The sequence below is a fragment of the Sarcophilus harrisii genome, chromosome 3 (assembly GCF_902635505.1).
Source record: "Sarcophilus harrisii chromosome 3, mSarHar1.11, whole genome shotgun sequence".
NCBI lineage: Eukaryota > Metazoa > Chordata > Mammalia > Dasyuromorphia > Dasyuridae > Sarcophilus > Sarcophilus harrisii.
This window is the reverse complement of record NC_045428.1, coordinates 554,712,273-554,738,211: the sequence shown is the minus strand read 5'-3', so window position 1 is coordinate 554,738,211 and position 25,939 is coordinate 554,712,273. Positions and strand designations below refer to the sequence as shown.

General features: G+C 40.9%; 1 protein-coding gene across 1 annotated transcript; it reads left to right on the top strand.

Moving 5' to 3' along the window:
* Positions 1-922: 922 nt before the first annotated feature.
* THEMIS2 (thymocyte selection associated family member 2) lies at positions 923-25,341 on the top strand. Its single transcript, XM_003765013.4, has 6 exons — positions 923-1,146; positions 8,908-9,048; positions 16,856-17,263; positions 19,627-20,642; positions 22,727-22,895; positions 24,447-25,341. The coding sequence occupies exons 1-6, from the start codon at positions 1,053-1,055 to the stop codon at positions 24,590-24,592; spliced, it is 1,974 nt and encodes a 657-aa protein (XP_003765061.2). The 5' UTR covers positions 923-1,052; the 3' UTR covers positions 24,593-25,341.
* The last annotated feature ends 598 nt before the right edge of the window (positions 25,342-25,939 follow it).

The window sequence follows — 25,939 nt, the reverse complement described above, 5'->3', positions numbered from 1 at the left end:
GGCCAGCCTCCAAGTGAGGATCATAACACAATCCCTGAATACGGTGCCTCCTTTGTTCCAACTAATGTTTAAATGACCATGAGGCCTTACTAGCTTTGGAATCTTACCCATGGAGAAGATTTTCTGCCTGACTTTCCCACTGGGGACCCTGAGAGCTGGAATTCAGGTTCCCCCAGCTGAAAGACTCAGGAGCTGGTGCTCCCCTGGATTGGTAATGATTTATAATACTTTTTACATTTTCATTAACATGGCTATAATTATATTTGTATTAAAGCTTATTAGCTGTTGTTGCTGTTGCTCAAGTTGCCTTTTCTATAAGTCAGTAAAACACTGTCTTCATAAGTGTGCCTTATTGTAGATGGGAATCTGAATCATAAGTTTTCTTAATCATATGCATAGTGCATTAATTTATTCATTCATTTTTGTAGACCTGAATGTGTAGCTTGTGTTTCCTGCCTTGTGGTCCTAGTCCTGTCACCTGAGATCAAATGTACAAGTGTAGTCCTTCCTCCTCAAGTGTAGAAGGTCCCTGAGCTAGCAGAAAAATTTCCCCCATCACATGGGGAACTCTTGAGAGACTTCAGTCAGACTGAGAGCTCCCCAGGGGGGTAGACAGTGTTTCTCTGGCTCCCAGGAGGTCCTCTGTGTGGTTAAGGTATTCTGAATATTTCCCTAATCCCTGAAAATAGCCATTTATTATCACATTACATTATTACATTTATTATTACATACAATAATTTATTATTATTTATTAATATTATAATAATAATATTATTATTACATGAGTTATTACTCACTAAGTTTAGGGGAAAGATTATGCAGGAGAAGGAAGCTGTGAATGTGAAGAGTAGGAGAGCTGAAAGAGGGCCCTCCATATTAAGCCAGGCCCCTCCCAGGATACCGCCTCCTTTGGGGCTGGGACAAAAGCATTTTAGAAAAGGTTGTATGTGGTTGAAGCAGAAAGGAGAAGCAGACACAGGAGACAGACTCCAGAACATTGTTCCAGCTGGAACAATTGCTGACTGAGGGTGCACCCACAGAGTTCCAAGACCATGGAGCCTGTGGCCCTCCAGGATTATATCTGTTCCCTGAATCCAGCATCCCTCCCCAGAGTCCTGAAGATATGCTCCGGGGTGTATTTTCAAAGTAAGTGTGACTACTTAGACCTAGTGTGGGGCCTCTACTCGATGGGTATATCTGTCACTCAGCCAAGGTGTCTACCATTGCTTCTGCACCTTAGTTCCATAGGGAGGGAAGCCTGGCTTCCTTGCCTCCTGAGCAGAGCTGCCCACGGTAGAGGGTGATACTGAGCTGGATGAAGGCACCATCCCTCAGAACTGAGAGAAAATCAAGGGGTTGGAGGTCAAGCTGTGGTATCTGGGAGAGTAAGGGCGGAAGAAGAAGAACTGGGTGTTTAGGGGACTATTGGGCAAAAAGTGTGAAAAAGGTCTTCTCCAGAAATGGAGGCTGAGGAGGGACAAAAAGAGCAGAAACAGCAGTGATCTTTAAGTAGCTGTTTTCTGTATATCCACCTCTGCTCCCTGAGGACCTTGGGCAAACACTTGCCACCTCAATAAGGAGACTGCCTCTGAAGTGCCCATAATATAGGAACTAAAATTGTCTAATCTACAATAAAAGACGGAGGCAGAGCTCTATGGCACTTCATTAAAGGGTCCGTGGTTCCTTCCAGAGAAATGATCTCAGATCTTCCTCATGATCTTCCAGGGCGCTGTATTTATAAAGTCTGTTACCCAAGTATGTAAAAGAGGCATGGTGAAATCATTGCTTGATAGATCTTGCTCAAGAGACACAAATATGTCATCAGAGATAGGATGTCATAGGTTGGGCAAAACATGGGACATCTCCTCTGACAAATGGTCATAAGATAGTCATTGGCTTGTGTTGGACAAAAGAGAATGGTCCAGAGGTGCAAAAGAAAATTGGGAGACTTTCCATGTAGTTGAATTACCTCTGTCAAGGACTTGGTCACTATGACAAGGGAAAAAAGGGTGGAGAGTCTCTAGTTAATAACCTATGATTAAGCAAGTGAACTTAGAACCTGCATCTCCCAGGTCTGGGGTCTAATATGTTAAACTTATAATCACCACCCTAGGGAATCATATCAAATTGAACTGATTGGGATAGAGCTGGTCCAAACGAATTCTTTCTCATATCCTCTCCTGCTCAGACTCACATCACTGAAGGGATTTTGATGATTGCAGCTCTAACATCCTAGAATCCTAGATCGGAGTTTTCCCCAAAAGTAGAGACAGTACATCCCAGTAAGACTGGAAACTTAGTGGGTTTTTTTTGGTTTTTAATGTGGTCTCCCATGTTAGAATGTGAGTTTCTTGAGAGCAGGGCTGAATTTACTTTTGGATTTGTATGCCCAGTGCCTTGAAAAGTTATCAGAACTTAATAAATACTTCATATGTTCATTCATTCCTTTGTTCATTCAGGAAATGATGGGCTCCTCTTGACTTGAGTTTCCAAGCCAAAGCTGAGTGATCATTGATCAGAAAAGTTGCAGAGGGGATTTGTGGTCAGGCACAGGTTTAATAGATGATCTGTGGGGGTCACTCAAGTGAAGTTGGTTTCTTTTAGGTTCCTTCTTTATGCAGCCTATGGGACAGTATAGCTGAAGTCAGGCTCAGTTCTATGTGATCCTAAGTCACTTAACCTATACTCACCTCAGTTTCCTTCACTGTGAAATGGAGATAATGGCATCCAACTTCCAAGGTTCTTGAGACAATCAAATAAGATATTTGTAAAAACACTTAGCATGTAGTACGAACTTAATAAACACTTCTTTCCTTCTTTTCTGGAGCAAATATCTTTCATGGTTAACTTTCTCTTCTGTAAAATGGGGTCCTGTATTATTTACCTTAAAGGATTATTATAAAGTGTTTTCTAAATTGTACATATAATTGCAATCTGGCTTCTAACTTTTATCATTCGCTTGAAACTACTCTCTCCAAAGTTTTAATAAGTTTTTAAATGTCTTTTGTTATTCTTCTTCATTATAATTTCTCAGTCTCCCTTTCCCTCTGTGTCCCAGAAAGCCATCCTTATAACAATATTTTTGAGAAAAAAAGAAAAAGAATGGAAAATCAAAATAACTGGTCAATTAAATGAAAAAAAATCTGAAAATATGGGAAATGAACAACAATTGTGAACTTCCCATCTCTATAGACAGGTATGATTTGGGGATGTCTTCTCAAATTTCTTCTTTTGAGCCATGCTTGAAGTTTGCAATCTTGAAATAATCACTTTTGACTTTTCTAGTATTATTGATATTGTGATCATTGTGTACATTGTTTTCTTGACTCTATTTCTTTGCTCTTTATTTCCTTCTGTATCAGTTCCTCCCAAACTTATTTGTATTTATCACACATGTCATTTCTTACTGCAGAGTAATGTTCCTTTACATACATGTACCAAAATTTGCTTAGCAATCTCCTATTATAGGCATCCACTTTGCTTTCAGTTCTTTGAAACCTTATGAGTATGGCTGCAAATATTTTGTAGCATATTTTTTAGAGGCAGATAGATGGCAAAGTGGATAGAGCTTTGGATCTGTTATAAGCCTATATATATAGAGATATATGTGTATGTATATATATATATATACATACACATATATCTTTATTTTTTTCATGTTAAATATGTTAAAGTATATGTTAAATACTACATATATTTATATATATTTACACAATTATCTTGCTGCTCAAGAAAGATCAAATCTAGAAAGCAGGTTTAAAAAAACCTGAGAAGGAAAACAAGAATGCAAGCAAACAATAACAGAAAGAGTGGAAATGCTATATTGTAGTCCACACTCATTTTCCATAGTTCTCTCTCTGGCACACATATATCTTTAAGCAAAACTAAAAGTCTATCCAAAATATAGTCAAAGGAAGTGAAGAAACAATTCTTAAAAGAATTGTAAACAAGTAACAACCATATGAAAAAATGGTCATTAACAATCCAAGTAATTAACAATCAGAAGAAATATAAATTATAAATTAAAATATATAAAATAAAATACAAAATATAAATTAAAAAAAACTATGAAGTTTCACCATAAAGTGAATTTAAAAAACAATTTCAGGGAAAAATTTTGAACAAATAGGATATGTTCATCAGCTTGGAAGGACCTCCTGTAAGGTCAAGATAGGTCTGTAAAGGTCTACTTATTAGTAAAATTCTATATATTGTGTAGACCTAGATGGTCAAGTCCATCAACCCAATGAGATTCTATGTTTTTGGTCCGCTTCACCTGTATTGACTGGATATCAAGCACTATAAAACTAAGACCCTAGAGGAAGGGGACATCTCAGATCATGAGAAAGAGCTTAGATCTACTTTATTAGAGGGGGCCATGGACCCTTTAATAAATTGGTTCAGAACTCTACCTTAGGAGTTTTTCTTACAGACTGGACAATTTTGGAATTCCCATAAGTTGTTCAAAATATAACTCACCATTTCCCCTGCTAAACCCACCTTACTTTCTAACCTCCCCCCATTTCTACAGAGGATACTACTATTGTCTCAGCCCAGGTCCACAATCCAGTCACCATCCTTAACTCTTCATCCTCTCTCACTCTTTACATTCTATCAGTTGCAAAGTTTTATTCTACCTGGACAACATCTTGTTCTGTCCTTTTCTCTCAACCTAATTTAGATCCTCATCACCACAGGAATGGACTATTGCAATTGTTTCCTAATTGGCTTCCTTGTCTTAACAATTCACTCCCAATCAGTTAAGGAATAAGCATTTATTATGTGCCAGATATTATGCTATGTGGGGGAGGGCTGGAGAGGGAAGATATAAAAAAAGGCAAAAGATAGTCCCCGCCCTCAAGAAGTTCACAGTTGAATGAGGGAAACAGCAAGACATCCATTTTTGTAAAATTTAGAGTTCCACATTTTCTCTTTCTCTCACTCTCCCCAAGACAGCAAACAATCTGATATAGTTTATACATGTACAATACTTTTAAACATATCTCCATATTTGTCATATTGTAAAAGAGAAATCAGATCCAAAGGGAAAAACCTCAAGAAAGAAGAAGAAAACAAACAAAACTGAAAATAGTATGCTTTGAGCTGCGTTGAGTCTCCATAGTTCTTTTTAGATGTGAATGACATTTCTATCCCAAGTGTACTGAAACTGCCTTGAATTACCTCATTGTTGAGAAGAGCCAAGTCTATAACAGTTGATCATCACATAATCTTGCTGTTACTGTGTACAATGTTCTCTTGGTTCTGCTCATTTCAGTCACCATCAGTTCATGTTAAGTCTTCCCAGGATTTTCTGAAATCAGCTGCTCATTTCTTATAGAAAATAATATTCCCTTATATTCATATACCATGACTTTTTCAGCCCTTCCCCAGTTGATGGGCATTCATTCAATGAAATGAGCAATTTCAAACAAAGTCAATGCCATCCACTGGTGTTGTGGTACAATTTTGTTCTCCCATACCAGTGAAACTTCCTTACCTGGAAGTTCACTCCAACCCTGGACCTCTCATACTTCCCTCCTCTGTTTGGTTGGTTTTCTTTTATGTACTGTCTTTTCCCACTCAAATGTAAGCCTCTTGAGAGCAGGGACTATTTCTCTTTCTGCTTGTATTTGTTTTCTGAATGCTTAATATAGTGTCTGGTTCATAATCCTTTTTTTTTTTTAATATGAACTGATGCAAAGTGAAATAAGCAAAGCTAAGAAAACAATATACAAAACAATTAAAACATAAATAGAAAGAATAATCATAAAATGATTGAAACTTCATCTTATGAAATTAGAGAACAAACGACCCAAAAAAGAAGAAATAGGAGATTTCCTCAGAAAAGGTCAGGGTGTAACAGAAGATTTTTTTTTATGGGAATTTGTTGACCAGTCTTGTTAAAAAAAATTCTTCCTTCTAAAAATATAAGAAATAATTTGGGGGGAAGAAAGGAGAAGGAACACAGCAGAGAGGCTAGTTGATGTAAAAACTAAAAAAAAATGAAAATTATTTTTTAAAAAGAAAACAGTTTTAGTCAAGAGATGGAATAAAAAGTCAAAGGGTAAGAGAGAAAATTTAATGGAATGTGAGAAAATGAAAGCATTGAGTGTAGCTAGTTTTTTTTTTTTTCTGAGTTTGATTCTGAAAGGGAGGAGAGATATAGGATTATAGTTTGAAGGGATATTAGGGTAGTGAAGGTTTGGTTGTGGACAGGAGGAGGAAGAGAGAGCTCCAGGTATTACTACTACTGCTCCAGAGCTTCCAAAGCCAGTGAAAATACCAAAAGGTGAGAGATGGGAGTGTACTGTGAGAAGAATAGCAAGGAGATCAATGATGAAGAGTTGGTGGAGGTAGCTAAGAATGTTAATAATCAGCTTCCTCCTTTATGATGAGGAAGTGTTAATCTTTCCATAGCTGCCTGAGTTTCATGTTAATAGAGTGCTGGTTTGAGTAAGGGTATTTTTCCAATTTGTTAGGGTTCATTTTATAATTCCAAAAGCATACAAGAAGATTGATATTGATTAGAGATTATTCGAATTTGTTGATTAAATTGTTTTAATTTTTTTAAATTGTTTTTCTCATTCAGTTTGGATTGTAAGATTGCAGACAGGGCCGTTACAGTGACATTTTTATGCTAGATATATATTGCCTAGAGAAGATTCAGATATTTATAGGTATTATCTTCTTCCTTTGTTCAAGCTCCAGACAAGAGCTCAAAGCCTTTGGTCTCTGTCTTTCTTTAGTGTATGTTAAAAATTTTTACACTTAAAAGTTCAAATGACATTCTGTTATTATTGGAGAAACACTCCACAAGATGAAGGAGTTACCTAATGTGTCTTTTGGTGGAACCATATAGTTTGAAATCATCACTATTTAATGATGAATTAATAAGAGATTTTGAATTTCAACTCCTTTTTTTAATTTGGAAGCCACACTTAATTATATTTGAGAGAGATAATCATGGATGAAGACAGACTATCTCCCTGAAAAATGACACATTTTATAGCATCTGTTCTTGGCACTATTGTGTTGGTGATGTGTTTTAAGTACAGAACAGCTTTCTGCATCAACATCAAATAGTACTCTCACTAAACTTATTTTGTATATTTGCAGGACATAAATAAACCCTATGTACAAAACTGAGTTAAAACTTGTGATAATCAACAAAGGTAGTCTAACATTATAGAACTTTAAGGAAACATTTCATAATTATCAAATCAGTAATATCAATAGAATCAAATCAGCTCTTTATATCTGCCACTTCCTAACAAACTTTTTTTTTGCTTCAATTAATTTGGTTTTTTTTCATGTTTATAGATTTTATCTTATTTTTTTAGTGATGCAAACTGTGAATGTATAAAGTATCAAAATATATAATGGGGGGCAGCAGGTGATGCAGTGGATGGACCACCAACCCTGAAGCCAGGATCTGGACCTGAGCTCAAATCTGGCCTCAGACACTTAACACTTCCTAGTTATGTGACCCTGGGCAAGTCACTTAACCCCAATTGCCTCAGCAAAAAAACAACAAAAATGTAGTAGTACTGTAGATCTCATCATATCAGAAGATATATATGCTATGTTCTAAGAGGAAGCTAGCAATACGTTGCTAGTCAGTAATTCCTGAGCCAGCCTGAAGGACATGACCTCTTATGAACTATTTCTATTTTTTCCTATTGCCATTATTTTCACACCGTTCTAAGAAGCTAGTTTCCTTTACTTTCCTTGACAAAAAGCATTTGGTTATTATGTTAATGCCTAAACTTTCACTTTCTCTCTTAATTGAATCTTGTGTTTTGAGTGTATTGGATTTCTTGACCTTGCACATGATCAGACATTTTCCAAATTTTCCTATTTCAGGGTTTCTCTCTCTTTTTTCACACCCATTTCTTTTATTTCTCAGGCCTCTCTAGTATAATTTTGGGCTGATATTGAATGGTTTACTTTGTTTCTTGAATTGTTTTGACTTTGTTACCTTTACCCTTTGACTTGAACTTTTGCTTTCTGTGGGAATTGAGAAGATCTAGAGTTTCTGATATAGTTTTGTTTCCTTCCTGTTTCTAGTCAACTAAGTTGGACATGAGTTGGAGAACAAGAGGCCTGTTCATTAGCTCTTGTTTGGGTGGTTCTGATCCCATAAGGGAGATGATCAATCAAGACTGTAGGAGGTGGGATGAGGGCTGATTGAGACTCAGGATACAACTGAGTGGAGAAAACTGAAGAATGTTGGGGAGAAAGAAAAAGGGTTGGACTGGGAATTAGAAGGTCAGAGTTCCAGTCCTAGTTCTTCCCAATAATTATATGACTCTGGGCAACTTATTTTAAAACTCTTTAGTCCCAGTTTTCTTTTCTTTTCTTTTAATTTTTCCAAATATATGCAAAGATAATTTTCAACCTTTGTTTTTGCAAAATCTTATGTTTCAAATTTTTCTCTTTCCCCCACTCCCCTCACCAAGACAGCAAGCAATTTGATATAGAACAAACATTTCTTCTAAACATGATTTCCATATTTGTCATGTTTTGCAAGAAAAACGAGATCAAAAGGGAGAAAATCATGGGGGTGGGGGAAGCAAACAACAGCAACAAATACTATGCTTTGATCCATATTCAGTTTCCATAATTCTCTCTCTGGATGCAGATGGCACTTTCCAACACAAGTCTATTGGAATTCCCTTGGACCACTGCATTGCTGAGAAGAGCCAAGTCCAGCACAGTTGATCATCACCTAATCTTGTTGTACATACAATGTGTCCTCAGTTTCCATAACTGTACAATTAGGGTGACAATAGCCTTGCCAAGGCTATTGTAAGAGTCAAATGCAATAGCCTATGTCAATCATTTTATAAGCCTCAAAACACCTTTAAATGTATTAATATTTTGTTGCCACTGTTTTTATTTCCATAGGTTCTATCTATGAACTCTGCGGGAGTGAGTGCTGTTTGTCCACTGGAGACCTCATAAAAATTATCCAGATTAAGCTCAAGAAAGTGATCTGTGAAAACACCAAAACAGGCCATATCACCGAGCTCTCTCCTGACTTCCCAGGTGACCTGGAAACTTCTCCCCCATTTCATTCCCCACTACCTCTTCCTCATTCACCTAAACCAGGACTTCTTAATCTGTAGATTGTCAACTTCCTTGTATTTTAAAAATATTTTGATAACTGTAATTCAGTATAATTAGTTTCTTTTGTAATCCTATGGATTTTATATTGTATGTTTAATAACAGTATTCTGAGAAAGGGTACCTAGGATTCACCAGTCTTACAAAAGGGCCAGGACCCTAAAAATGTTTAAAGAATTCTGCACCAAATCTTAACCTGTGCTCACTTTCCTATATTTAATGGATGCATACATATATACATACATGACTGAAACCAATGCAAAGCTTGCTAACTACTTGCTATTTGTAGAGTATCTAGTAGGGATTAGGAGAATAAAAAGATACATGGTCTTAGTCTTCATTTTGGCTGGGGAGTCTGACACATACTCTGAGAAAAATAACAATGATTAATGATAATAATAACTAACATTTATGTAGCTTTTTAAGGTTTGCAAAGCACTTTATGAATATTATCTTATTTGACCCTCACAAGAAATTTGGGATGTAGATGCTATCATTATCCCCATTTTACAGATGAGGAAACTGAGCCAGATAATTGTAGACAGGATTGGATTGACTCCAGATCTTCCTAACTCCGGCTCCAGCACAATACATATCATGCCCTGTAGCTGACTTAAATAAGCATTCCTGCTGGTAAAGGTTATCAGAATAATCTATAATAAATACAATATAAAACTACAGAGTAATACTTTGTGAGACTTGAGGGATAAGGGTCATTTTCAAGTAAGGGAATTGGGAAAGGTTTGAACTGGGCTTTGAAGGATGACTAAGGATATATCAGACATAGGTTTGGGGTGGGAAGACCTTTTCAGCCTTTAATCTCATATCTAGAAATTCTGGGAGTGAAAAGAATGGACTCTGGCCTGCTGACAGTGGCCAGATGCCCAGCCACACTAGGACAAATGACTGCCAGGTTTCCCTATAATCCTTTCTATGTGTCTCTTGAATTTGTGTAGCTGGGAAGTTGACATGGCCTCCCTAGCTGGCCCTCTCTTCATAGTGTCCTTGATGCTCTAAGGTCTGTCTGGGCTGCTCAGGGCCAATTTGTATGGCTCTGTCCTAAGCCTTCTTCTCTGTTCTGCTGCCCCTTCTCTTTCCCAAACTGCAGCTACCTCAACAAAACAACCCATACTTTGGTTGCTCTAAGGCAGAGCTTCTTAAACTTTTTCCACCTGTGACCTCTTTTCACCTGAGAAATTTTTATGTAACTCAGATATATAGATATGAATTAAGTCTACAAATCAAACATTCACTGATAATGTCACTGTTTGGAAGTTCATTTATGGGATCCCATATGGGTCACAATTCAGTATAAGAAGCTGGGTTCTAAGAAATGTTTCAGCAACTTTAACTCAGTGACTTAACTCTGTGACCCTTAAACTGTACCTGGATCTGTTCTGCTCTTCTGCCGAAAATTCTCCCTCTAGCTGAGGCAGTAGGGAGTACTTTTAAGTAGAAAGAGAAAAAGGATGAACTTGGTATCCTTTTACTAGCCCACATGAGCTAGAAGGCTATATGCACACACATATACGCATTTCTATATATTAACATATGTATATTCCATTAAGTTTTCTAAATTAAATGTAAAATAATCAACATTCATAAAAAATAATGAGTTCCAAATTCTCTCCCCCACCTCTTGAGAAAACAAGCAAAATTGTGAAGTCATAAAAAACAGTTCCATATTATCCATCTTGTGAAAGAAAACATACAACACACACACACACACACACAAGCAAGAAAAATAAAGTTTATAAAACATACTTCAATCTGTACTCAGGATTCACCAGTTCTCTCTCTGGAGATGGAGAGTATTTTTCATCACTGGGTTCTTTGGAATTGCCTTGGATTGTATTGATCAAAGTAGCTAATTCTTTCACATTAAATCATCATTATATTATTGTTACTGTATTCATTGTTCTTCTGGTTCTACTCACTTTACTTTGAATAAGCCTTCCCAGGTTTTTCTGAAAGCATTTTGCTTGCCATTTTTTATAGTATTCCATAACAGTTATATGCCACAGTTTATTCAACCATTTCCCAACTGATGGACATCCCCTCAATTTCCAATTCCTTGCCACAAAAAAGTTGCTATGATTATTTTTCTACATAGGATCCTTTTCCTTTCATTTTATTGAAGTATAGACCTAATGGTGGTTTTTCAGATTTAAAGGGTATGAAGAGTTTTATAGCACTTTGGGTATAATTCTAAATTGTTCTCCAGAGTGGTTGGACCAGTTTGCAACTGTACTAGTAATTTATTAGTGTACTTATTTTCCCTCATCTCCTTGAGCATTTGGGATTCTTCTGATAGGTATGATGTTAGCTCAGAGAGGTCTTAATTTGCATTCCTTTAATCAATAGTGATTGAGAACATTTTTTCATATGACTATAGATAGGTTTGGATTCTTCATCTGAAAACTGCCTATTCATAAACTTAGACCATTTTTAATTGAGGAATGGTTCTTCTTTTTAAAAATTTGAATCAGTTCTCTATATCTCTGAGAAATGATATCTTTATCCGAAAAATTTGCTATACAAATTTTTGACATTACTTCATATTCGATTATCTTTTAGCAAAATATAGTTTTCCTGATTATCTCTTTTTAAGTAAGTCTATTTTTGCTTTTGTTTGGTTTGAGATCATTATTGCTACTCCTATTTTTTTTTGCTTCAACTGAAACATAGTATTCCACTCTTTATTTGAACTCTCTATATGTCTTTTTGTTTCAACTGTGTCTCTTGTAAACAACATATTGTGGAATTCTGGTTTCTAGTTCATTTTGCTAACTGCTTTCATTTTACGTGTGAGTATCCCATTGACATTCACAGTTATGATTACTCTAAGGTCTCAAAAGGAAAAAAAAATAAATTGGAGGACAAACCCAACAAAAATTCCTAGAAGAGCTAATTTTTTTTTTCAAAATCAAATAAGAGTGTGGGGCAGCTAGGTGGTGCAGTGGATAGAGCACTAGCCCTGAAGTCAGGAGGACCTGAGTTCAAATCTGACCTTAGACACACTTCCTAGCTGCGTGATCTTGGGCAAGTCATTTAACCCCAGTTGCCTCAGGGGAGAAAAAAATATATATATATCAAATAAGAATGGTAGAAGGAAAATTAGATAAAGAAATGAGACTAAATTTCCCTCTATGTATTGCTTTGGCTATATTCCACAAATTTTGGTATGTTGTTTCACTATGGTAATTATTATTTATTGTTTCTATGCTTTGTTCTTTGACTCACTCATTTTTTCAGATTAGATTAATTTCTAATTGATTTTTATTCTATGCTTCCAAAGCCCTTTATTAAATGTCACCACATTATGGTCCAGAAAGGGTACATTTAATATTTTTGCTTTTCTTCATTTGTTTCTGAGGTTTTTATGCTTTAATACATGGTCAATTTTTGTGAAAGAGCCATCCATGAAAGATATACTCCTTTCTATAGGGCCATCCATGAAAGATATACTCCTTTCTATTCCCATCTAATTTTCTCTAGTAGTCTATAACATCTTTTTTTTTTAAATTCTATTCAGCTCTTTAATTCTTTTGTATTTCTTTTATGTTTAGATTTAGCTAGTTCTTGCTATCTAAGCCTTTTTTACTTCTCTAATGCATAATTGATTCTAATCTAGTCCCTTATATTTTTTACTCTGTGTGCATCTTTGTTTCTTCTAAACAACATATTGTTAGATTTTGGTTTCTAATCTTTCTGCTAACCACTTCCATTTTATGGGTGAATTTATCCCATCCACATTTACAATTATGATTACTATGTATTTACCTCCATTCTATTTTTTTTCTGTTTATCTTTCTCCCTTTTTTACCCTGTTCCCCCTCAGAAGTGTATCTTGCCTCTGATCACTAACTCTCTTAATCTACCCTTAATTTTATTATCCCTGCCCTCATATTTCTTATCTCCTTCCTCTCCTGTTTATTTATTGAGTAACATAGACTTCTATACCTGAGTGAGTATGTGTGTGTCTATGTATGTCTATGTATATATGTATAATAGTGTATGTGTGTACATGCATATATATTTGCATTGTGTATGTATATATATGTATATATGTATATTTACATAAAATTTCCCTCTTTGAACTAATTCCAACAAGAGTAAAGTTCAAGTATTTACTGCAATCACACCCCCATTTTTCTTCCTCTGTAAAAGCTCTTCTTTTTGCACCTCTTTTATGTGAGATAATTTCCCCCATTTTTCTCTTCCCTCTTTCTCCCAGAATTAGTTAAGTTTTAGACTATTAAAATTTAAGACTTTACCAGGATTTTCAGAGCATTCCCTAACAGAGCAGATTAAATTAATCTGAAAGTCAAGGCACTTGAAGAGAGCCAAAAAAGCCCTCCTTTTTAAAGATGTATTTAAGCTAAGTCTTAAAGGAAGCCAGGAAAGATTAAAAGGAAAAAGTGAGGAGACAGCTTGGAAAGAAATGGTAAATAGGGGACCCTGTGTGAGGACTAGCAAGTCAGTCAGTCTAGTTGAATTGTAGAACCTGTGGAGGAGAGTTAAAAAGAAAAAAACCTGAAAAGTTAGCCAGGATATGATGAGCTTTAAATGTCAAAAAGGACTTTATATTTGATCCTGAAGGGAATCGGGAGGTGCTGGAGTTTTAGATTTAGAAAGGAGGTTTGTGGGGGAAGGGAATGTTATACTAAATCCTGTTTTGAATGTGTTAAAAATTCAAGATGATTAAGAGACATGCAGTTCAAGATTTATAGAACAGAACTCAGTATCCTCATCTCTAAACTCATCCCTTTTCCTCACCTTTCCATCCAAAGGTATCATCATCTTCCTTCCAGTCCACCATATTGGCAATGGAAAAATCTTCAATTCTTCATTCTCATTTGTCTTCCATAGACAATCAGATTCCATGTCTTATTTGTATCATCCCCTCAATACCTCTTCTATACCTCCTCTTCTCTCTTCTTGTACTTGAGCCATTTTAGAATTTAGACCCTCATTACCTCAACTATTGCAACAGCCTCTTCCCTGGTCTCCCTGACTCTGGTCTCTTCCCTCTAATCCACACCTCAAGAGAGCTGTCAAATCATTAATCCTAAAGTGAGTCACACCCCATTATTCCCTTGCTCAAGAAATCTCACTGTTTCCCATTTACTTTAGGTAAAGCACAAACTCCACTATTTGGCATTTAAGACCCTCCAGCCTATCCTTCCCAGCTGATTACACACAACTTTTCTTGCTTTCCAGCCCCATGATCTACTCATTGTTCCCCACATACAACATCCCTCGTTCTCTACCTCCTCCATACCTGGAACATTCTCCTTTCTCACCTCTGCTTCTTAGACCATCACCCTCCCTCCAATGCTGATTTCCCACACCACTTGATTTCCCCATTTTCAGTCCCTACCCCAATCACTTTTGCATACTTATTTTTCACATGGACTTTTTTTGTATGCACTAGTCTGCAAAAACTTAGCAGTATTTTGCACACCTGATTTACTTCTCTGTAAACATGTTGTATAACTAGTGGGATGAAAGATCTTCTGGCTGCTGCTCGAGGGCAGGGTCGGTTTCATTCTGCCACTACCAGCCTTGGCATCTGAGACAGCTGGCAGGAGATCTGTGTCCGGTCAGTGCTGCTGGCTAATGTCCTGCTAGGGGCCTGAGCCACACATCACAGAGTCAGAAATTGTCTCAGCTGCCATCCAGGAAAGCTCATAGTATAAGGAAATCCTCAGCACAACACCCAGACAAGCAGCTATTCCATCTCTGCTTGAAGATCACTGCTTCTGAGGCAGCCCATTCCACTTCTGGGGCAGCTCTGATTGTCAAGGTTTTTCTTGACATTGAGCCCCAAGTGACCCCTTTTCAACCTGCCTGCCCCCCGCTTCTGGTTCTTCTCTGTAGGGCCAAACAGACCTTGTCCAGTCCCTTTTCCACTCGAGAGCCATTCAGGTACTTACCACAACTCTCATGTCCTTCTAAGTCTCCTTCCTCAGGCTGAACATGATCCTATCCCAGGATTCAGGGCCCTTCACCATGTTTTCTGTTTATCATTGACATGATATCTGTTTATCATTGACTGGACACGCTATTTCAGACATAAGCTGATAAAGGCAGAGGACAGAGTGTTTACCACTTCCTAAGCCTAAGATTACATTATTTTTTTGTTTGTTTCACATCACTGACTTATATTGCATTTGCAGTCCACTAAAATCTTCAGCTTCTTTTTAGACAAAACTATAGTCCTACCATACCTCTTCCATCCTGTATTTGTGAGGTTGATTTTTTTTGTCCTCAAGCAAAGGAACAATGGATAGAGTACTGGCTCTGGAATCAGAAGGATATAAGTTCAAATCCAGTCTCAGACACTCACTAACTGTGTGAAACTGGGCAAGATCAAATGAGATGATATTCATAAAGCAATGAATGATCCTGTCAAAAGAGACAACGGACTTTGGCCCAAACTGTTCTGAAGGAAGTCTTGCTGGCCCTCTGTGATCATTGCTTCCCTTTCTAGATGTTCACTAGCCATCTCTTTAATGATCTTTTTCGCCTTTTCTCAAGAGTTGAAGACAAGCTTACTGGTCTACCACTTTGAGGGTGTTGTCTTTTTTTCAAAGTCAGGATAACTTTTGTCTTAATGCAGTTTTGCATCATCTCTCTCATTTTCCATGATCTCTTAGATATTATTGACAATGGCTCCATAGTCGCATCCACCCATTCTTTCTGTCCCAGAGAGTATGGTTGGGCCATCAAAGACAATTGACTTGCATTCATCAAAGGTAGCTAATGAGTTTCTATCTCCTCCTGTCATTCTCAGAACAAAAGTCATTCTCTTTGGCAGAGAAAAGAACATGAATGGAAGCATCTCTGAGAGTCTTCTCTCTGTTGTTATCATTGTCTCATTCACCTTGCCCCCAATATGGCCAAAAAAATAAAATAAAATAAATCCCACACTTGTCATTTTTATCTTGTTCCACTATTCTTTACTTTTTTTAAGCTCTAGCATTCCCAATACAAGTTTTATGAGACTGGGATGTAATCATGCTCTGTTTTATTCCTTGGCTTTCACATCCTGTATAAATCTTTTTTTTTAATTTCATTTTAAATTTATTTATTTATTTAAATTTAAATTTATCTATTTTATTTTTTAACACACATTGCTTTATGAATCATGTTGGGAGAGAAAAATCAGAGAGGAAAAAGGGAAAAACCATGGGAGAGGTAAAAAAAAAAAACAGAATAATTAAGTAAACATAGCATGTGTTGATTTACATTCAGTCTCTCATAGTTCTTTTTCTGGATGCAGATGGCATTTTCTGTCCAAAGTCTATTGGGATTGCTTCAGATTACTGAGCCACTGAGAAGAACTAAGTCTTTCCTAGTTGATCATCTTGTTGTTACTGTACAGTATATTCCTGGTTCTGCTTGTTTCTCTCGGCATCAGTTCGTGTAAATCTTTCCAGGCCTTTCTATAATCAGCTTGTTCATCATTTTTTATGGAACAGTAATATTTCCTTACTTTCATGTACCACAGCTTGTTCAGTCATTCCCCAATTGATGGACATCTGCTTTACTACCATACAAAGAGCTGCTACAAACATTTTTCCCCATGGGGGTCCTTTTCCCTCCTTTATGATTTCCTTGGGATACAGACCCTGTATTGATCTTTTTACAAGTTAAGTCCAAGTGTTTAGGGCCCTGGGCCGGCACCAACTAACACAGCTATTCTCTGCTGCCTTTTCCACAGGCTACTTCAGCTCGACCATCAGCCCTCAGTTCTATGGCACTCTGAACACACTGCTGTCTGCTGCCCCCCAAAACAGGGCACTACCTGTGTACTTCAGCTCAGTGTATGACATCAAAGTGGAGGGCAGAGCCGTGCCCAGGAACCAGCCCCTCGTGCTGACGGCTGTGAAGATGGACAAGGGTGTCCACTACGCCCACTGCACGATGGACTCAAGAAGCCACAAAACCACCCCCTCCCTACCTTTGTCTCTGCAAGGCACTTTTTACAGCTGGGGACCAGTCTTCCCACAGACATTACTGCAGACGCTGCAGGACCCTGTTCTGCTGGATCAACCCCTGGTCTGCCCTGCTCTTCACTGGGACCCCCTGATCCTCCAGCCTGAGTACGAGATTGATGCCATCATGAATAGTGAGTCTCAGGGAGCCTTTGGGCTGGGGGGGCAGTCCTGAAGAAGGGCACTGAAAGTGTGGAGGATGAAAAATCCCTCTCATGCCATGAACCTTGGGTAGCCAGTTCCAGAACTATAGAATAATACATTTTAAGAGGAGGAAGATGAAGTCCAAAAAGAAGTCACTAGCCATAATTACTTGGCTGGTAAGTGGTAGAGAACATACGGTATCCAGACACCACGCTGAATGCCAGCTGTCGGCACTCTCCCTTTCCTTCTGGCGGTGGGAAAGAAAGGGAATATAAGCTCAGCTGGTACAATTTAGATGGGTAGCATCAGGTCTGATCGCAACTTCACCATCACTTACTTTTCCAATTCTGGAACCTGCTTCCTGTGGGAGACGCTCCAGTCCTAGAATGCATAGTCCTCCACACTGCAGGGGGGACGCCAGGGGAGTACAGCTCACACGTGGAATAAGCTCCAGCTCCACATGCAGCCTCCCACCTTCTCTTGGTCCCCCCTGCAAGCATTCTCCTTGCCAGTTTGGTCCCAAGGAAGCAGCCTCTTTGCCTCTTCACAGGTTCCCTTGCCACTAACACATTTCATGGCTTTCCTCCATTGTGGGGGTACATCTCGTGAGCATCTCCCATGGATGGCACACAATGTAACATCACCCAGAGTTGAGTTAGGAAGGAGCTCACTGGTGTTGCTGAATAAGGAAATTTCCCCAATGACCCCTAGCCTTCACCTCAGAAAGCCAGGTCGGGGTTAGATCAGGACCCAAGAAAGAGAAGAAAGAGATTTGACCAAGTTAGGAATCAGGGTTATTTAGACCTCCAGAATTCAAAGAACTGAGATAGGAGGGGAATTCAATTCCCAAATGCTGACAGCCAAAAAACCCTGTATTTGGGATATCTGCTCTGAAAGGCTGAGTAGCTGTGGTGGTGAGCATGTCTGTTACTGCTAACACTTATATCATCCTTTAAAGGTCTGGAAAACATTTTATGTAGCCTGTAATCTGTGAGATAGATATGACTGCTATTGCTCCCATTTTACAGATGAAGAAAATAAAAAGTCTTGCCTATGATCACATAACTAGAAAGTGCTCAAGTTCTTAAAGTATTGGAAGAGCTGACATAAAAATCTATCAGTTGATAAACATTTTTTTGGCACCTACTGTGTGCCAGGTATTGTGCTAAGCATCAGGGATACAAAAAGAGGCAAAAGACATTCCCTGCCCTCAGCGAGCTTGCGGTCTGGGGTAATATTGGAGTAAGCGACCCCAGAGTAAATTCTCTTTGGATGTTTAATGTATTCCATGATTAGTCATCCTGGAACTGATGCATCTTTCTAATTATCCTCACTTCAGCCAATCTCGGTGTAATCCAGCATCCCAGCTATCTGTCATCTCTGCCTCTTCATGATCCCATTGGGGTTTTCTTGGCTGAGATATTGGCGTGGTTGGTCATCTCCTTCTCCCACATTTTACAGATGAGGAAACTGAGGCAGACAGGGTGAGGTGACTTGCCCAGAGTCACTCAGCTAGGCTCCCCTGATATCAGGCCCAGAGCTCTGCCCACCGTGGCCACATTGCTTTATCTCTCCAAACCTTGGCTTTTTCTTCTGTAAGTGGGAGAGCGATCCTGCATTTCCTCCCTATTTGTGTTGTGGTGAAGAAGGAGCTTTGTGAATGAGAGCGAGTCTGGAAGAGGGTCCTGGAGAGGTCTCAGATTGGGGGGGAGGTAACCCTTCCAAGCTTCCCAGAAAAGGTAGAAGGAAGGTGAGTAGAGGAAAATAGAGAGAGAGCAATGTGGGTGTCTGTAGGGATTTCTGGAACCTGGAAACCTAGACGAGGTTCTGAATCCCGGGCAGCTCCACCAGTGCAGGAGCTCTGCTGACTCTGCAGCGAGGAGCTGGCACAGCGGTCACAATCCATCCGGACGGTCTGGCTGATCCCTGAGATAAGGGAGGGACCTAGGGAGCCTGACACGGGACACGAGATTCCGAGCCTGAGGACCCTCATGCAAGACCGAGCTCTCTTGTACCCCAAGACCGAGGGTGCTCTTGGACTTGCTTCCATACCTGTAATGAGAGGTCTGGAGCAGATGGCTCGGGGCCTCAGTTTCTCCTCCTCTAAAATGAGTTGGTGGGACTAGCCTGAATTCCAGGCCTGCTAAGGATCCTTCTACCTCTTGCAGACAAAGGTTCTGCCCATTGGGCCATTCCTTCTGAAAAGAGAGAAAGGCAAGACCGGCTCGAGCCACTAAGGCTTCCTGGGATGAGATTTCAGGGATGGGGCCTGGCGGGGAGGGGAGAAGAGGCTGCTTGGATTGGTCGGCAGAGGGTAGGGGGCCCGGGCTCTAACCCTTACCTCCCTCCACAGTGCGTAGGAACATCGTGAAGATCCCGTCCACCCTGGAGGTGGATGTGGAGGACGTCACTGGCTCCTCGGAACACCTTCTTCAGCACTTCATCAAGCCTTTGCTGCTAAGTGAAGTCATGGCCCAGGGTGGGCCCTTCCCGATGCAGGTGAAGGTCCTGGAGGTCCCCGATGGCCCTCCTGTCTTTCACAGGTCCCTGAAGAAGGGTCAGACACTTGTGGTCCACGGCCCAGCCTCCCCACCGTGGCGGGTGCTGGCCTCCAGCAGGGGCCGAAAAACCTCTCGACATTTTTTCATCTCAGGAGCCTATAAGGGCAAATTGAGGCGCCGGCCCCGAGAGTTCCACACGGCTTTTGACCTCCTGGGCGGTCTGAAGCCCGGCTTCCCTCTCCATGTGGTGGTCACCCAGGACTGGGAGGGTGAGGCCGGAGACTCCACTTCCCCTTCCCTTTGCAGAGGTGACCGGATGGAGGTGCTGGGAAAGGACCAGGGCCCCAGGGGGGATGTTCTGGTCTGTAACCGGCTGAATGATCTGGCCGAGGAAGAGGAAGAGGAAGAAGGGGAGGAAAGGGAACAGCTCTTGCTGCCCCTCTACTTCTCTTGTGGTTTTGTGGAAGAGATGAGTGATAGTAAACGCTACAGTCTGGCCAGCCTCATCACCCAGATCTCCCTGCCCTGTGAAGTCAAGGTCTTGGGCAAGGACCCTTCCCTTGCTGAGGACCCCCTGCCCTCTTTCCTTGGCCTCCAGCTGGAGGAGAAGATCACAGAGCCCTTCCTGACCATCAGTCTATCCACTGACCCTAGAAAGTGCTTTGAGATCCCCCCCAGGTGGCTAGACCTGACTGTGGTAGAGGTCAGTGAGCCACTGGCCGAGCAAGGAGAGCCATTGTTAATCTCCACAGTGGAAGAATTAACAGAAGCCTTTTACTACAAACTTCGGACTTTGCAAGACTGCGGCGCCCAGGCCCCTCCACCCAGGCCTCCCAAAAACAAGCAAAAGAGTAGCAGTTCAGCCAAGGTAAGTATCTGAGAGGGACAGTGCTAAGGGATGGGGTGGTATGAGAAAGGATTTTAGCAAGCAGAGGAGTGAAGAAAGAATAATCCTGGGGTGAGGGGGAAAGTGGATAATATGTAGAAAGTCAAAAAACTAGGTTGTGAGAATAACGTCGCCACTACTGCATCCTCATTGCCTAAAGACCAGTCTATTTCATGTCACCTCTCCCTTTAGGATTTTCTGGTACTTCTAAGGGGGTTTAGGGACATTTATTTTCTCTTCTCAAGCCTTACTCTTTGCATTCCCTGATTTGGGGGGGGGGTCCCTTACATCTCCATTCCATTTCCCCGCATTGACTTTTATAAAGAAATATTTGTCCAAAGGTATAGCACTAACAAACAGCTAAAGATTCTCTCTTTGACACCTGGGAGAGGTATAATTCCCCCTTTGCCACCTGGATTAATTCAGTTCATAACTTAGTTCCTCTATAAGTTTGGTCCCACCAAATTCTAAGCCTAAGGCCCCCTGGCCTGGGTTTAATGGCAGTGATTGGATTTCTCTGGTAGCAGCATGAATGATGGGAAGAGACACATTTAGAGGCTTGTGCCAAGGAGAGGGGATGAGAATGTAGACTGCAGGCACTGGGAACAGAAAGGAGACAGATGGGAAAAAGATCCTCTTGGAAGGACCTGATAACTGAATGGAGACGGGGAGAGAAAGAAGTCACAAAATCCTAGCTCTACAGCTGAAAGGGACCTTAGAGGCCATTTCCTTCTCCAGCTCATTTTTACAGATGAGGAAACTGAGGCGGACTCAAGTGATCTGCCCAGGGTCACACCGTTAGGAAGTGTCTGAAGCTGGATTTGAACTCAGAGATGTGTCTCCCTGACTCTAAGCCCAGCACAAACCACTGTGTCACCTAGTAGAGGAGGCTATGAAGGCTGAAATGGTAGTAAGGGACCGGACTGAAAAGGGCTTTACACAGGGGAGGACTTAATAGGGAGCGGCTGGAGTGGGAGTGGGTGACACGGTCAGTCCCATACTTGGGTCTGGGGGAAACTGCCTTGGCAGCTGGATGGAGGAGGGGCTGGAAGGGGGCAGAAGTCCCTAGGGAACGCAGACGTGAGCTAGGGGGGTGGTTTTGGGCATCAGAAGGATTGGACATGAGACATGAATAGAGAGATGGCAGCGTTGGACACCAGACTGGGCATGTGAAGGAAATGCAAGGGGAAAGAGGAGACGAAACAGGATGGGACGGTGCCCTGGATGGAAGAAGTTGGGAGGGGGGTTCAGGGGAAAGATGAATTCTGTCCTGGACATGCTGAGAGGATAGCTCGGTGCTGGCCACACCCATTGGCTCTCACGGATGCAAAAGTGATGGTGAAGACCATGGGAGTAATGAGATCACGCTAGTAGGGAAAGGACAAAGGAAGGACCAAGACCGACCCTATGGATGATGGGGCTACAGAGCTGGTGAAGGGGCAGCCAGAGCACAGGAGAGCCCCAAACTGAAGAGCGGGGGATCCAGGAGGGAGTGTCGAATGCAGAAAGGGGGTCGGGAATGACAGCTGAAAAAGAAAGGCCTTTGGAACTGGTGACTAGTAGGTCCCTGACTTCAGGGAAATGATGAGCAAACACCAGATCACAGAGCACAGAGTGAGGGGAGAAAGCAGAGGCAACTGAATGAGGGAAGCCAGCTTTGGGGGAGTTTGACGGTTGAGGTATGGAGAGAATCACACTGCAGGGGATCAGCCAGTCTGACTTCCCAAAGGGCTTTCTTCCTGTTTTTTCATCTTCCCTTATCCTTTCCCTCCTCCCACTCCTTTGAGCGTACAGCTGTGAATAATCACCAGGATTCCTCAGAGCACAGATTTGTGAGAAATGGGTCCTGCCTGTCCCCCTCTGCCCCACCACTAACCTGTCTCAGATCATCCCCCTCCTCCCGAAATCCCCACGAGCAGACCCACCTCCTGCCCCCTTGGTTTTCACATGTTTATGAGACTTCATCGCCTGATTTTAATTAACCCGCTCACTTGCCTTTAATTAGGCCTGCTGCCTGGTTTCTTGGGCTGAGGCTGATTTTGGCAGCTCTTCTCTCCCATTCACAGCCTAATCAACTCCCAGAGCCAGAGAAAAAGGCCTCTAAGAAGCTGCCTGAAAACCCCATCAAAAACTCCAGAACCTGGTCCTTGCCGCAGTCCTCCAAGAGCCACTCAAACCTGTATAGCGTGAAGCCCAAATTCTGCCAAGTCCCCAAGCCCCTGATGAAGAGCTCAGGTACGTCACCCGTGACCACTTCTGAGGTCCAACTGATGATGTCCTTGCCTGGGGCTCCCCAGGAAGGTGGACGAACCCCAAAGCACCTCCTTTCCATGCAGTTCCATCCAGTATTATTGGGGGTGGGAAGTAGTGAGGGAGAACAGGTTAAGGGCCCGAGCCCCCCGAGCCTGGAATGGGTCCACTCTCAGCTGGAGACTCATCCATGCTCTTTACTCAACAGTGCCTTTGGCACTTTACTGAGGCTCCTTCTCAAAATTACACTTTTAAACACAAAAAAATAAAAATACCAAGGCCTCTTCTCAGAATTGTTTTTAAAATGAATAAAATAAAAATACAAGGGATTACAAAGAAAATCAATTTCACTGAAATGCAGTTATCCAGATGATTGAGAAAAGAAATTCCCAGCCCCAAGTTAACAAGGCCTGCTCTAGTCTAGAGCATCTCAAGCCTACTCAGGACAATCAGATGGCCTCTCAGTAAGACTGAGTCCTATGGCTACACTAACCTCCTGCTTTCTGATCAAAGTATTACCCCCATTATACAGATGAGGAACCTAAGAGTTCAGAAGGATTCAGGCTTTTGAATACTGGTATCACTCGATGTCCATCTTGCCCTCTGTCATTATCTCTGTGACATTAGACTGGGCAGAGAATCAGAATGGACCTGCCCTCAGTGAACCAGAACCACTGATGGAGAACTGAGTAAAGGCAAATCCATATGGTAAACTATATACACAGGGTGTCTCAAAAGTCTTAGTGCCATTTTAAAGGATTAAAATTTAAAGTACCTCTAAGGCTTTTGCAATATTCTGCATATATATAGTATATAAATGTTGTTCTACTTAAATGTATATTTACACATATTAAAATATGACAGTTTTAAGCTATTAAAACTTAAAATGGCACCAAGACTTTTGGTGGAATAGCCTATGTATTATAAATATTATATCAATAGTTTTAAGCTATTAAAGCTTAGAACTGCACTGATTTCTAGGACATGTACACAGACACACACATATGTACATATATACACACAACACACAGTTGGGAATTGGGAATCAGAAGTCCAAGGTTTTTAACAAGTGACTTTTTTTTTAACACTGTGACTTTCTGCAAGCCATGTAACCATTCTGGGCCTTAATGAGGAGGTTAGATTAAATTTCCTTCAAAGGCCCCTTCCAGTGCTAAATCTTATACAAATGCTGAACAAAGAAAACATTTAGCGTGGTCTGAGATAACAGTAGGAGAAGAGCAATGGGAGCTCTGTCCTAGTGGGAAAGAAATCAGTTTGGGAAGTCTCCCTGAAGGGGCCAAAGGGGCGGAAGGAAGATGGGGAAGAAGATTTCCCAGGGTGGTTTGGTAGGAAGGAGACATCTCAGATGAAGGGAGGAGAAGAGCAGATGGAGTGGGGGTGGGAAGTTAAGCCGGAGGGGACGGGTAGGGAGGCAAGACAAGGGGGATGTGGCGTTGGGTGTAGAGATGAGCCAGAAACCCCCAAGCCTTTAGGACTAAGTAACGCTGTTTATTCACCTTCCTTGGGCCGGCTCAGAGCAGAGAGAATCTGCCGATGACTCTGACCATGATTATGAGAATCCTGAGGAGGAGTTCGTCAGGAACAAGGAGACCCTAGATCCCTACCCTGACCACGGCTATGAGTATGTGGAGGAGTTTCGTTCCCGCAGACCATTCAGATGAGGGACGAGGCTGTGCTCCCCTACCAGGACCAAGGGAGGAAGGATTCCACAGGGGACTCTCCAGGCTCCCTGTTGTTCCTAGGGTACAGCTGAGAACCAGCACGGAGGAGGGACAGCTCTGGCTCCCACATATGAGCTCCGGCCATCCTCAGACTCCCTGCTCCTGAGCCCACCTGGGCTTCCATCAACAAAGGCGCGTTCCACTAGCCAGGCCCAGCAGCTCGATGCTGTTGGCGTCTTTGTGCCATCTTGTCCCTGGAGCACCCCACAGCCTCCCAGATCCTGCTCTAGGAACAGTAATTAAACCACCACAACCAGGCCATAAAAGGGCGTGTCATCCAGTGGCCCTTTGGTTCCATCCACCATACCTTAGGTCAGAATAGCCAGGACAGAACCCTGTCCATCTTCCCATTTGTGTTTTGTCTTCCCCCATTAGAAGGTAAGGTCCTTCCAGAGACAGACATCTTATGCAGTAACAACTTTGTAAAGACAAAGAACTTTGAAAAACTTGAGGATTCTGAGCAATGAAATAGCCAGCCACCATTCCAGGGGACTCATGATGAGGTATGCCATCCATCTCCTGACGGGGAAGAAAGGGAGCTGCTCAGGGGGACCGAAAAAGCCAGATTTCTTTGGACGTTCTCATTCAAAATTTTGTTTGTGCATATTTGGAGTGTTGCTTTTCTTTTTTTCTTCTCCAATGGGGGGAAATGGGAGGAAAAGAACAGATTTTTAAGTGGAAAAAAAAATTTTTAAGTAAAAAAATAAACGAATGTAAACTCTTTAAAGGCGAACGCTGCCTTGTTTTGTTTTGTTTTTTGTATTTGCACCCCCAGTGCTTAGCACAGTACTTGGGAAATATTTAATGAAATAAATAAAAAATAATTTAAAAGATAAAAAGAGGTGAGGCAGCAAAGAGAATAAAGGAAATGGGGGGGGGGGAATAAAAGAGAAGATACATTTTAAAGAGGAATGTCTTAAGTAAAACAATTCTAAGGGTGGATTTTGAAGAAGCACTTAAAAGAAAAGATAGAAAGGATATGAGTCTGTTATTTGTCTCTAGGTGGAAGAAAGATGGGAAAGGGAACAGAAGATTACACCAAACCTGGAAAGTTCTGAATTCACTCCTTTTCAGTTCAGTTCAGTGTTTAAAATAGGCAGGGGGAAAGGGAGTAGAAAATAAAGATTAGGAAAGTATAAGGAATAAAATGGGAAAGAAATACACAATTAAAATCAATATTAATATGATCCATTGACCTTTAAGACTGAATACTATAGTAGGATATATCAGAAAGCAGACTCTTATAATGTAGATTGCCTCAAAAGTCTTAATGCAGTTTTAAGCTAT

Coding starts and splice junctions, on each gene's coding strand:
- THEMIS2 (XM_003765013.4), top strand. CDS start 1,053: ATGGAGCCTGTGGCCCTCCAGGATTATATCTGTTCCCTGAATCCAGCA. Junction 1,147..8,907: donor CTCCGGGGTGTATTTTCAAA/GTAAGTGTGACT, acceptor TTATTTCCATAG/GTTCTATCTATGAACTCTGC. Junction 20,643..22,726: donor AGAGTAGCAGTTCAGCCAAG/GTAAGTATCTGA, acceptor TCCCATTCACAG/CCTAATCAACTCCCAGAGCC.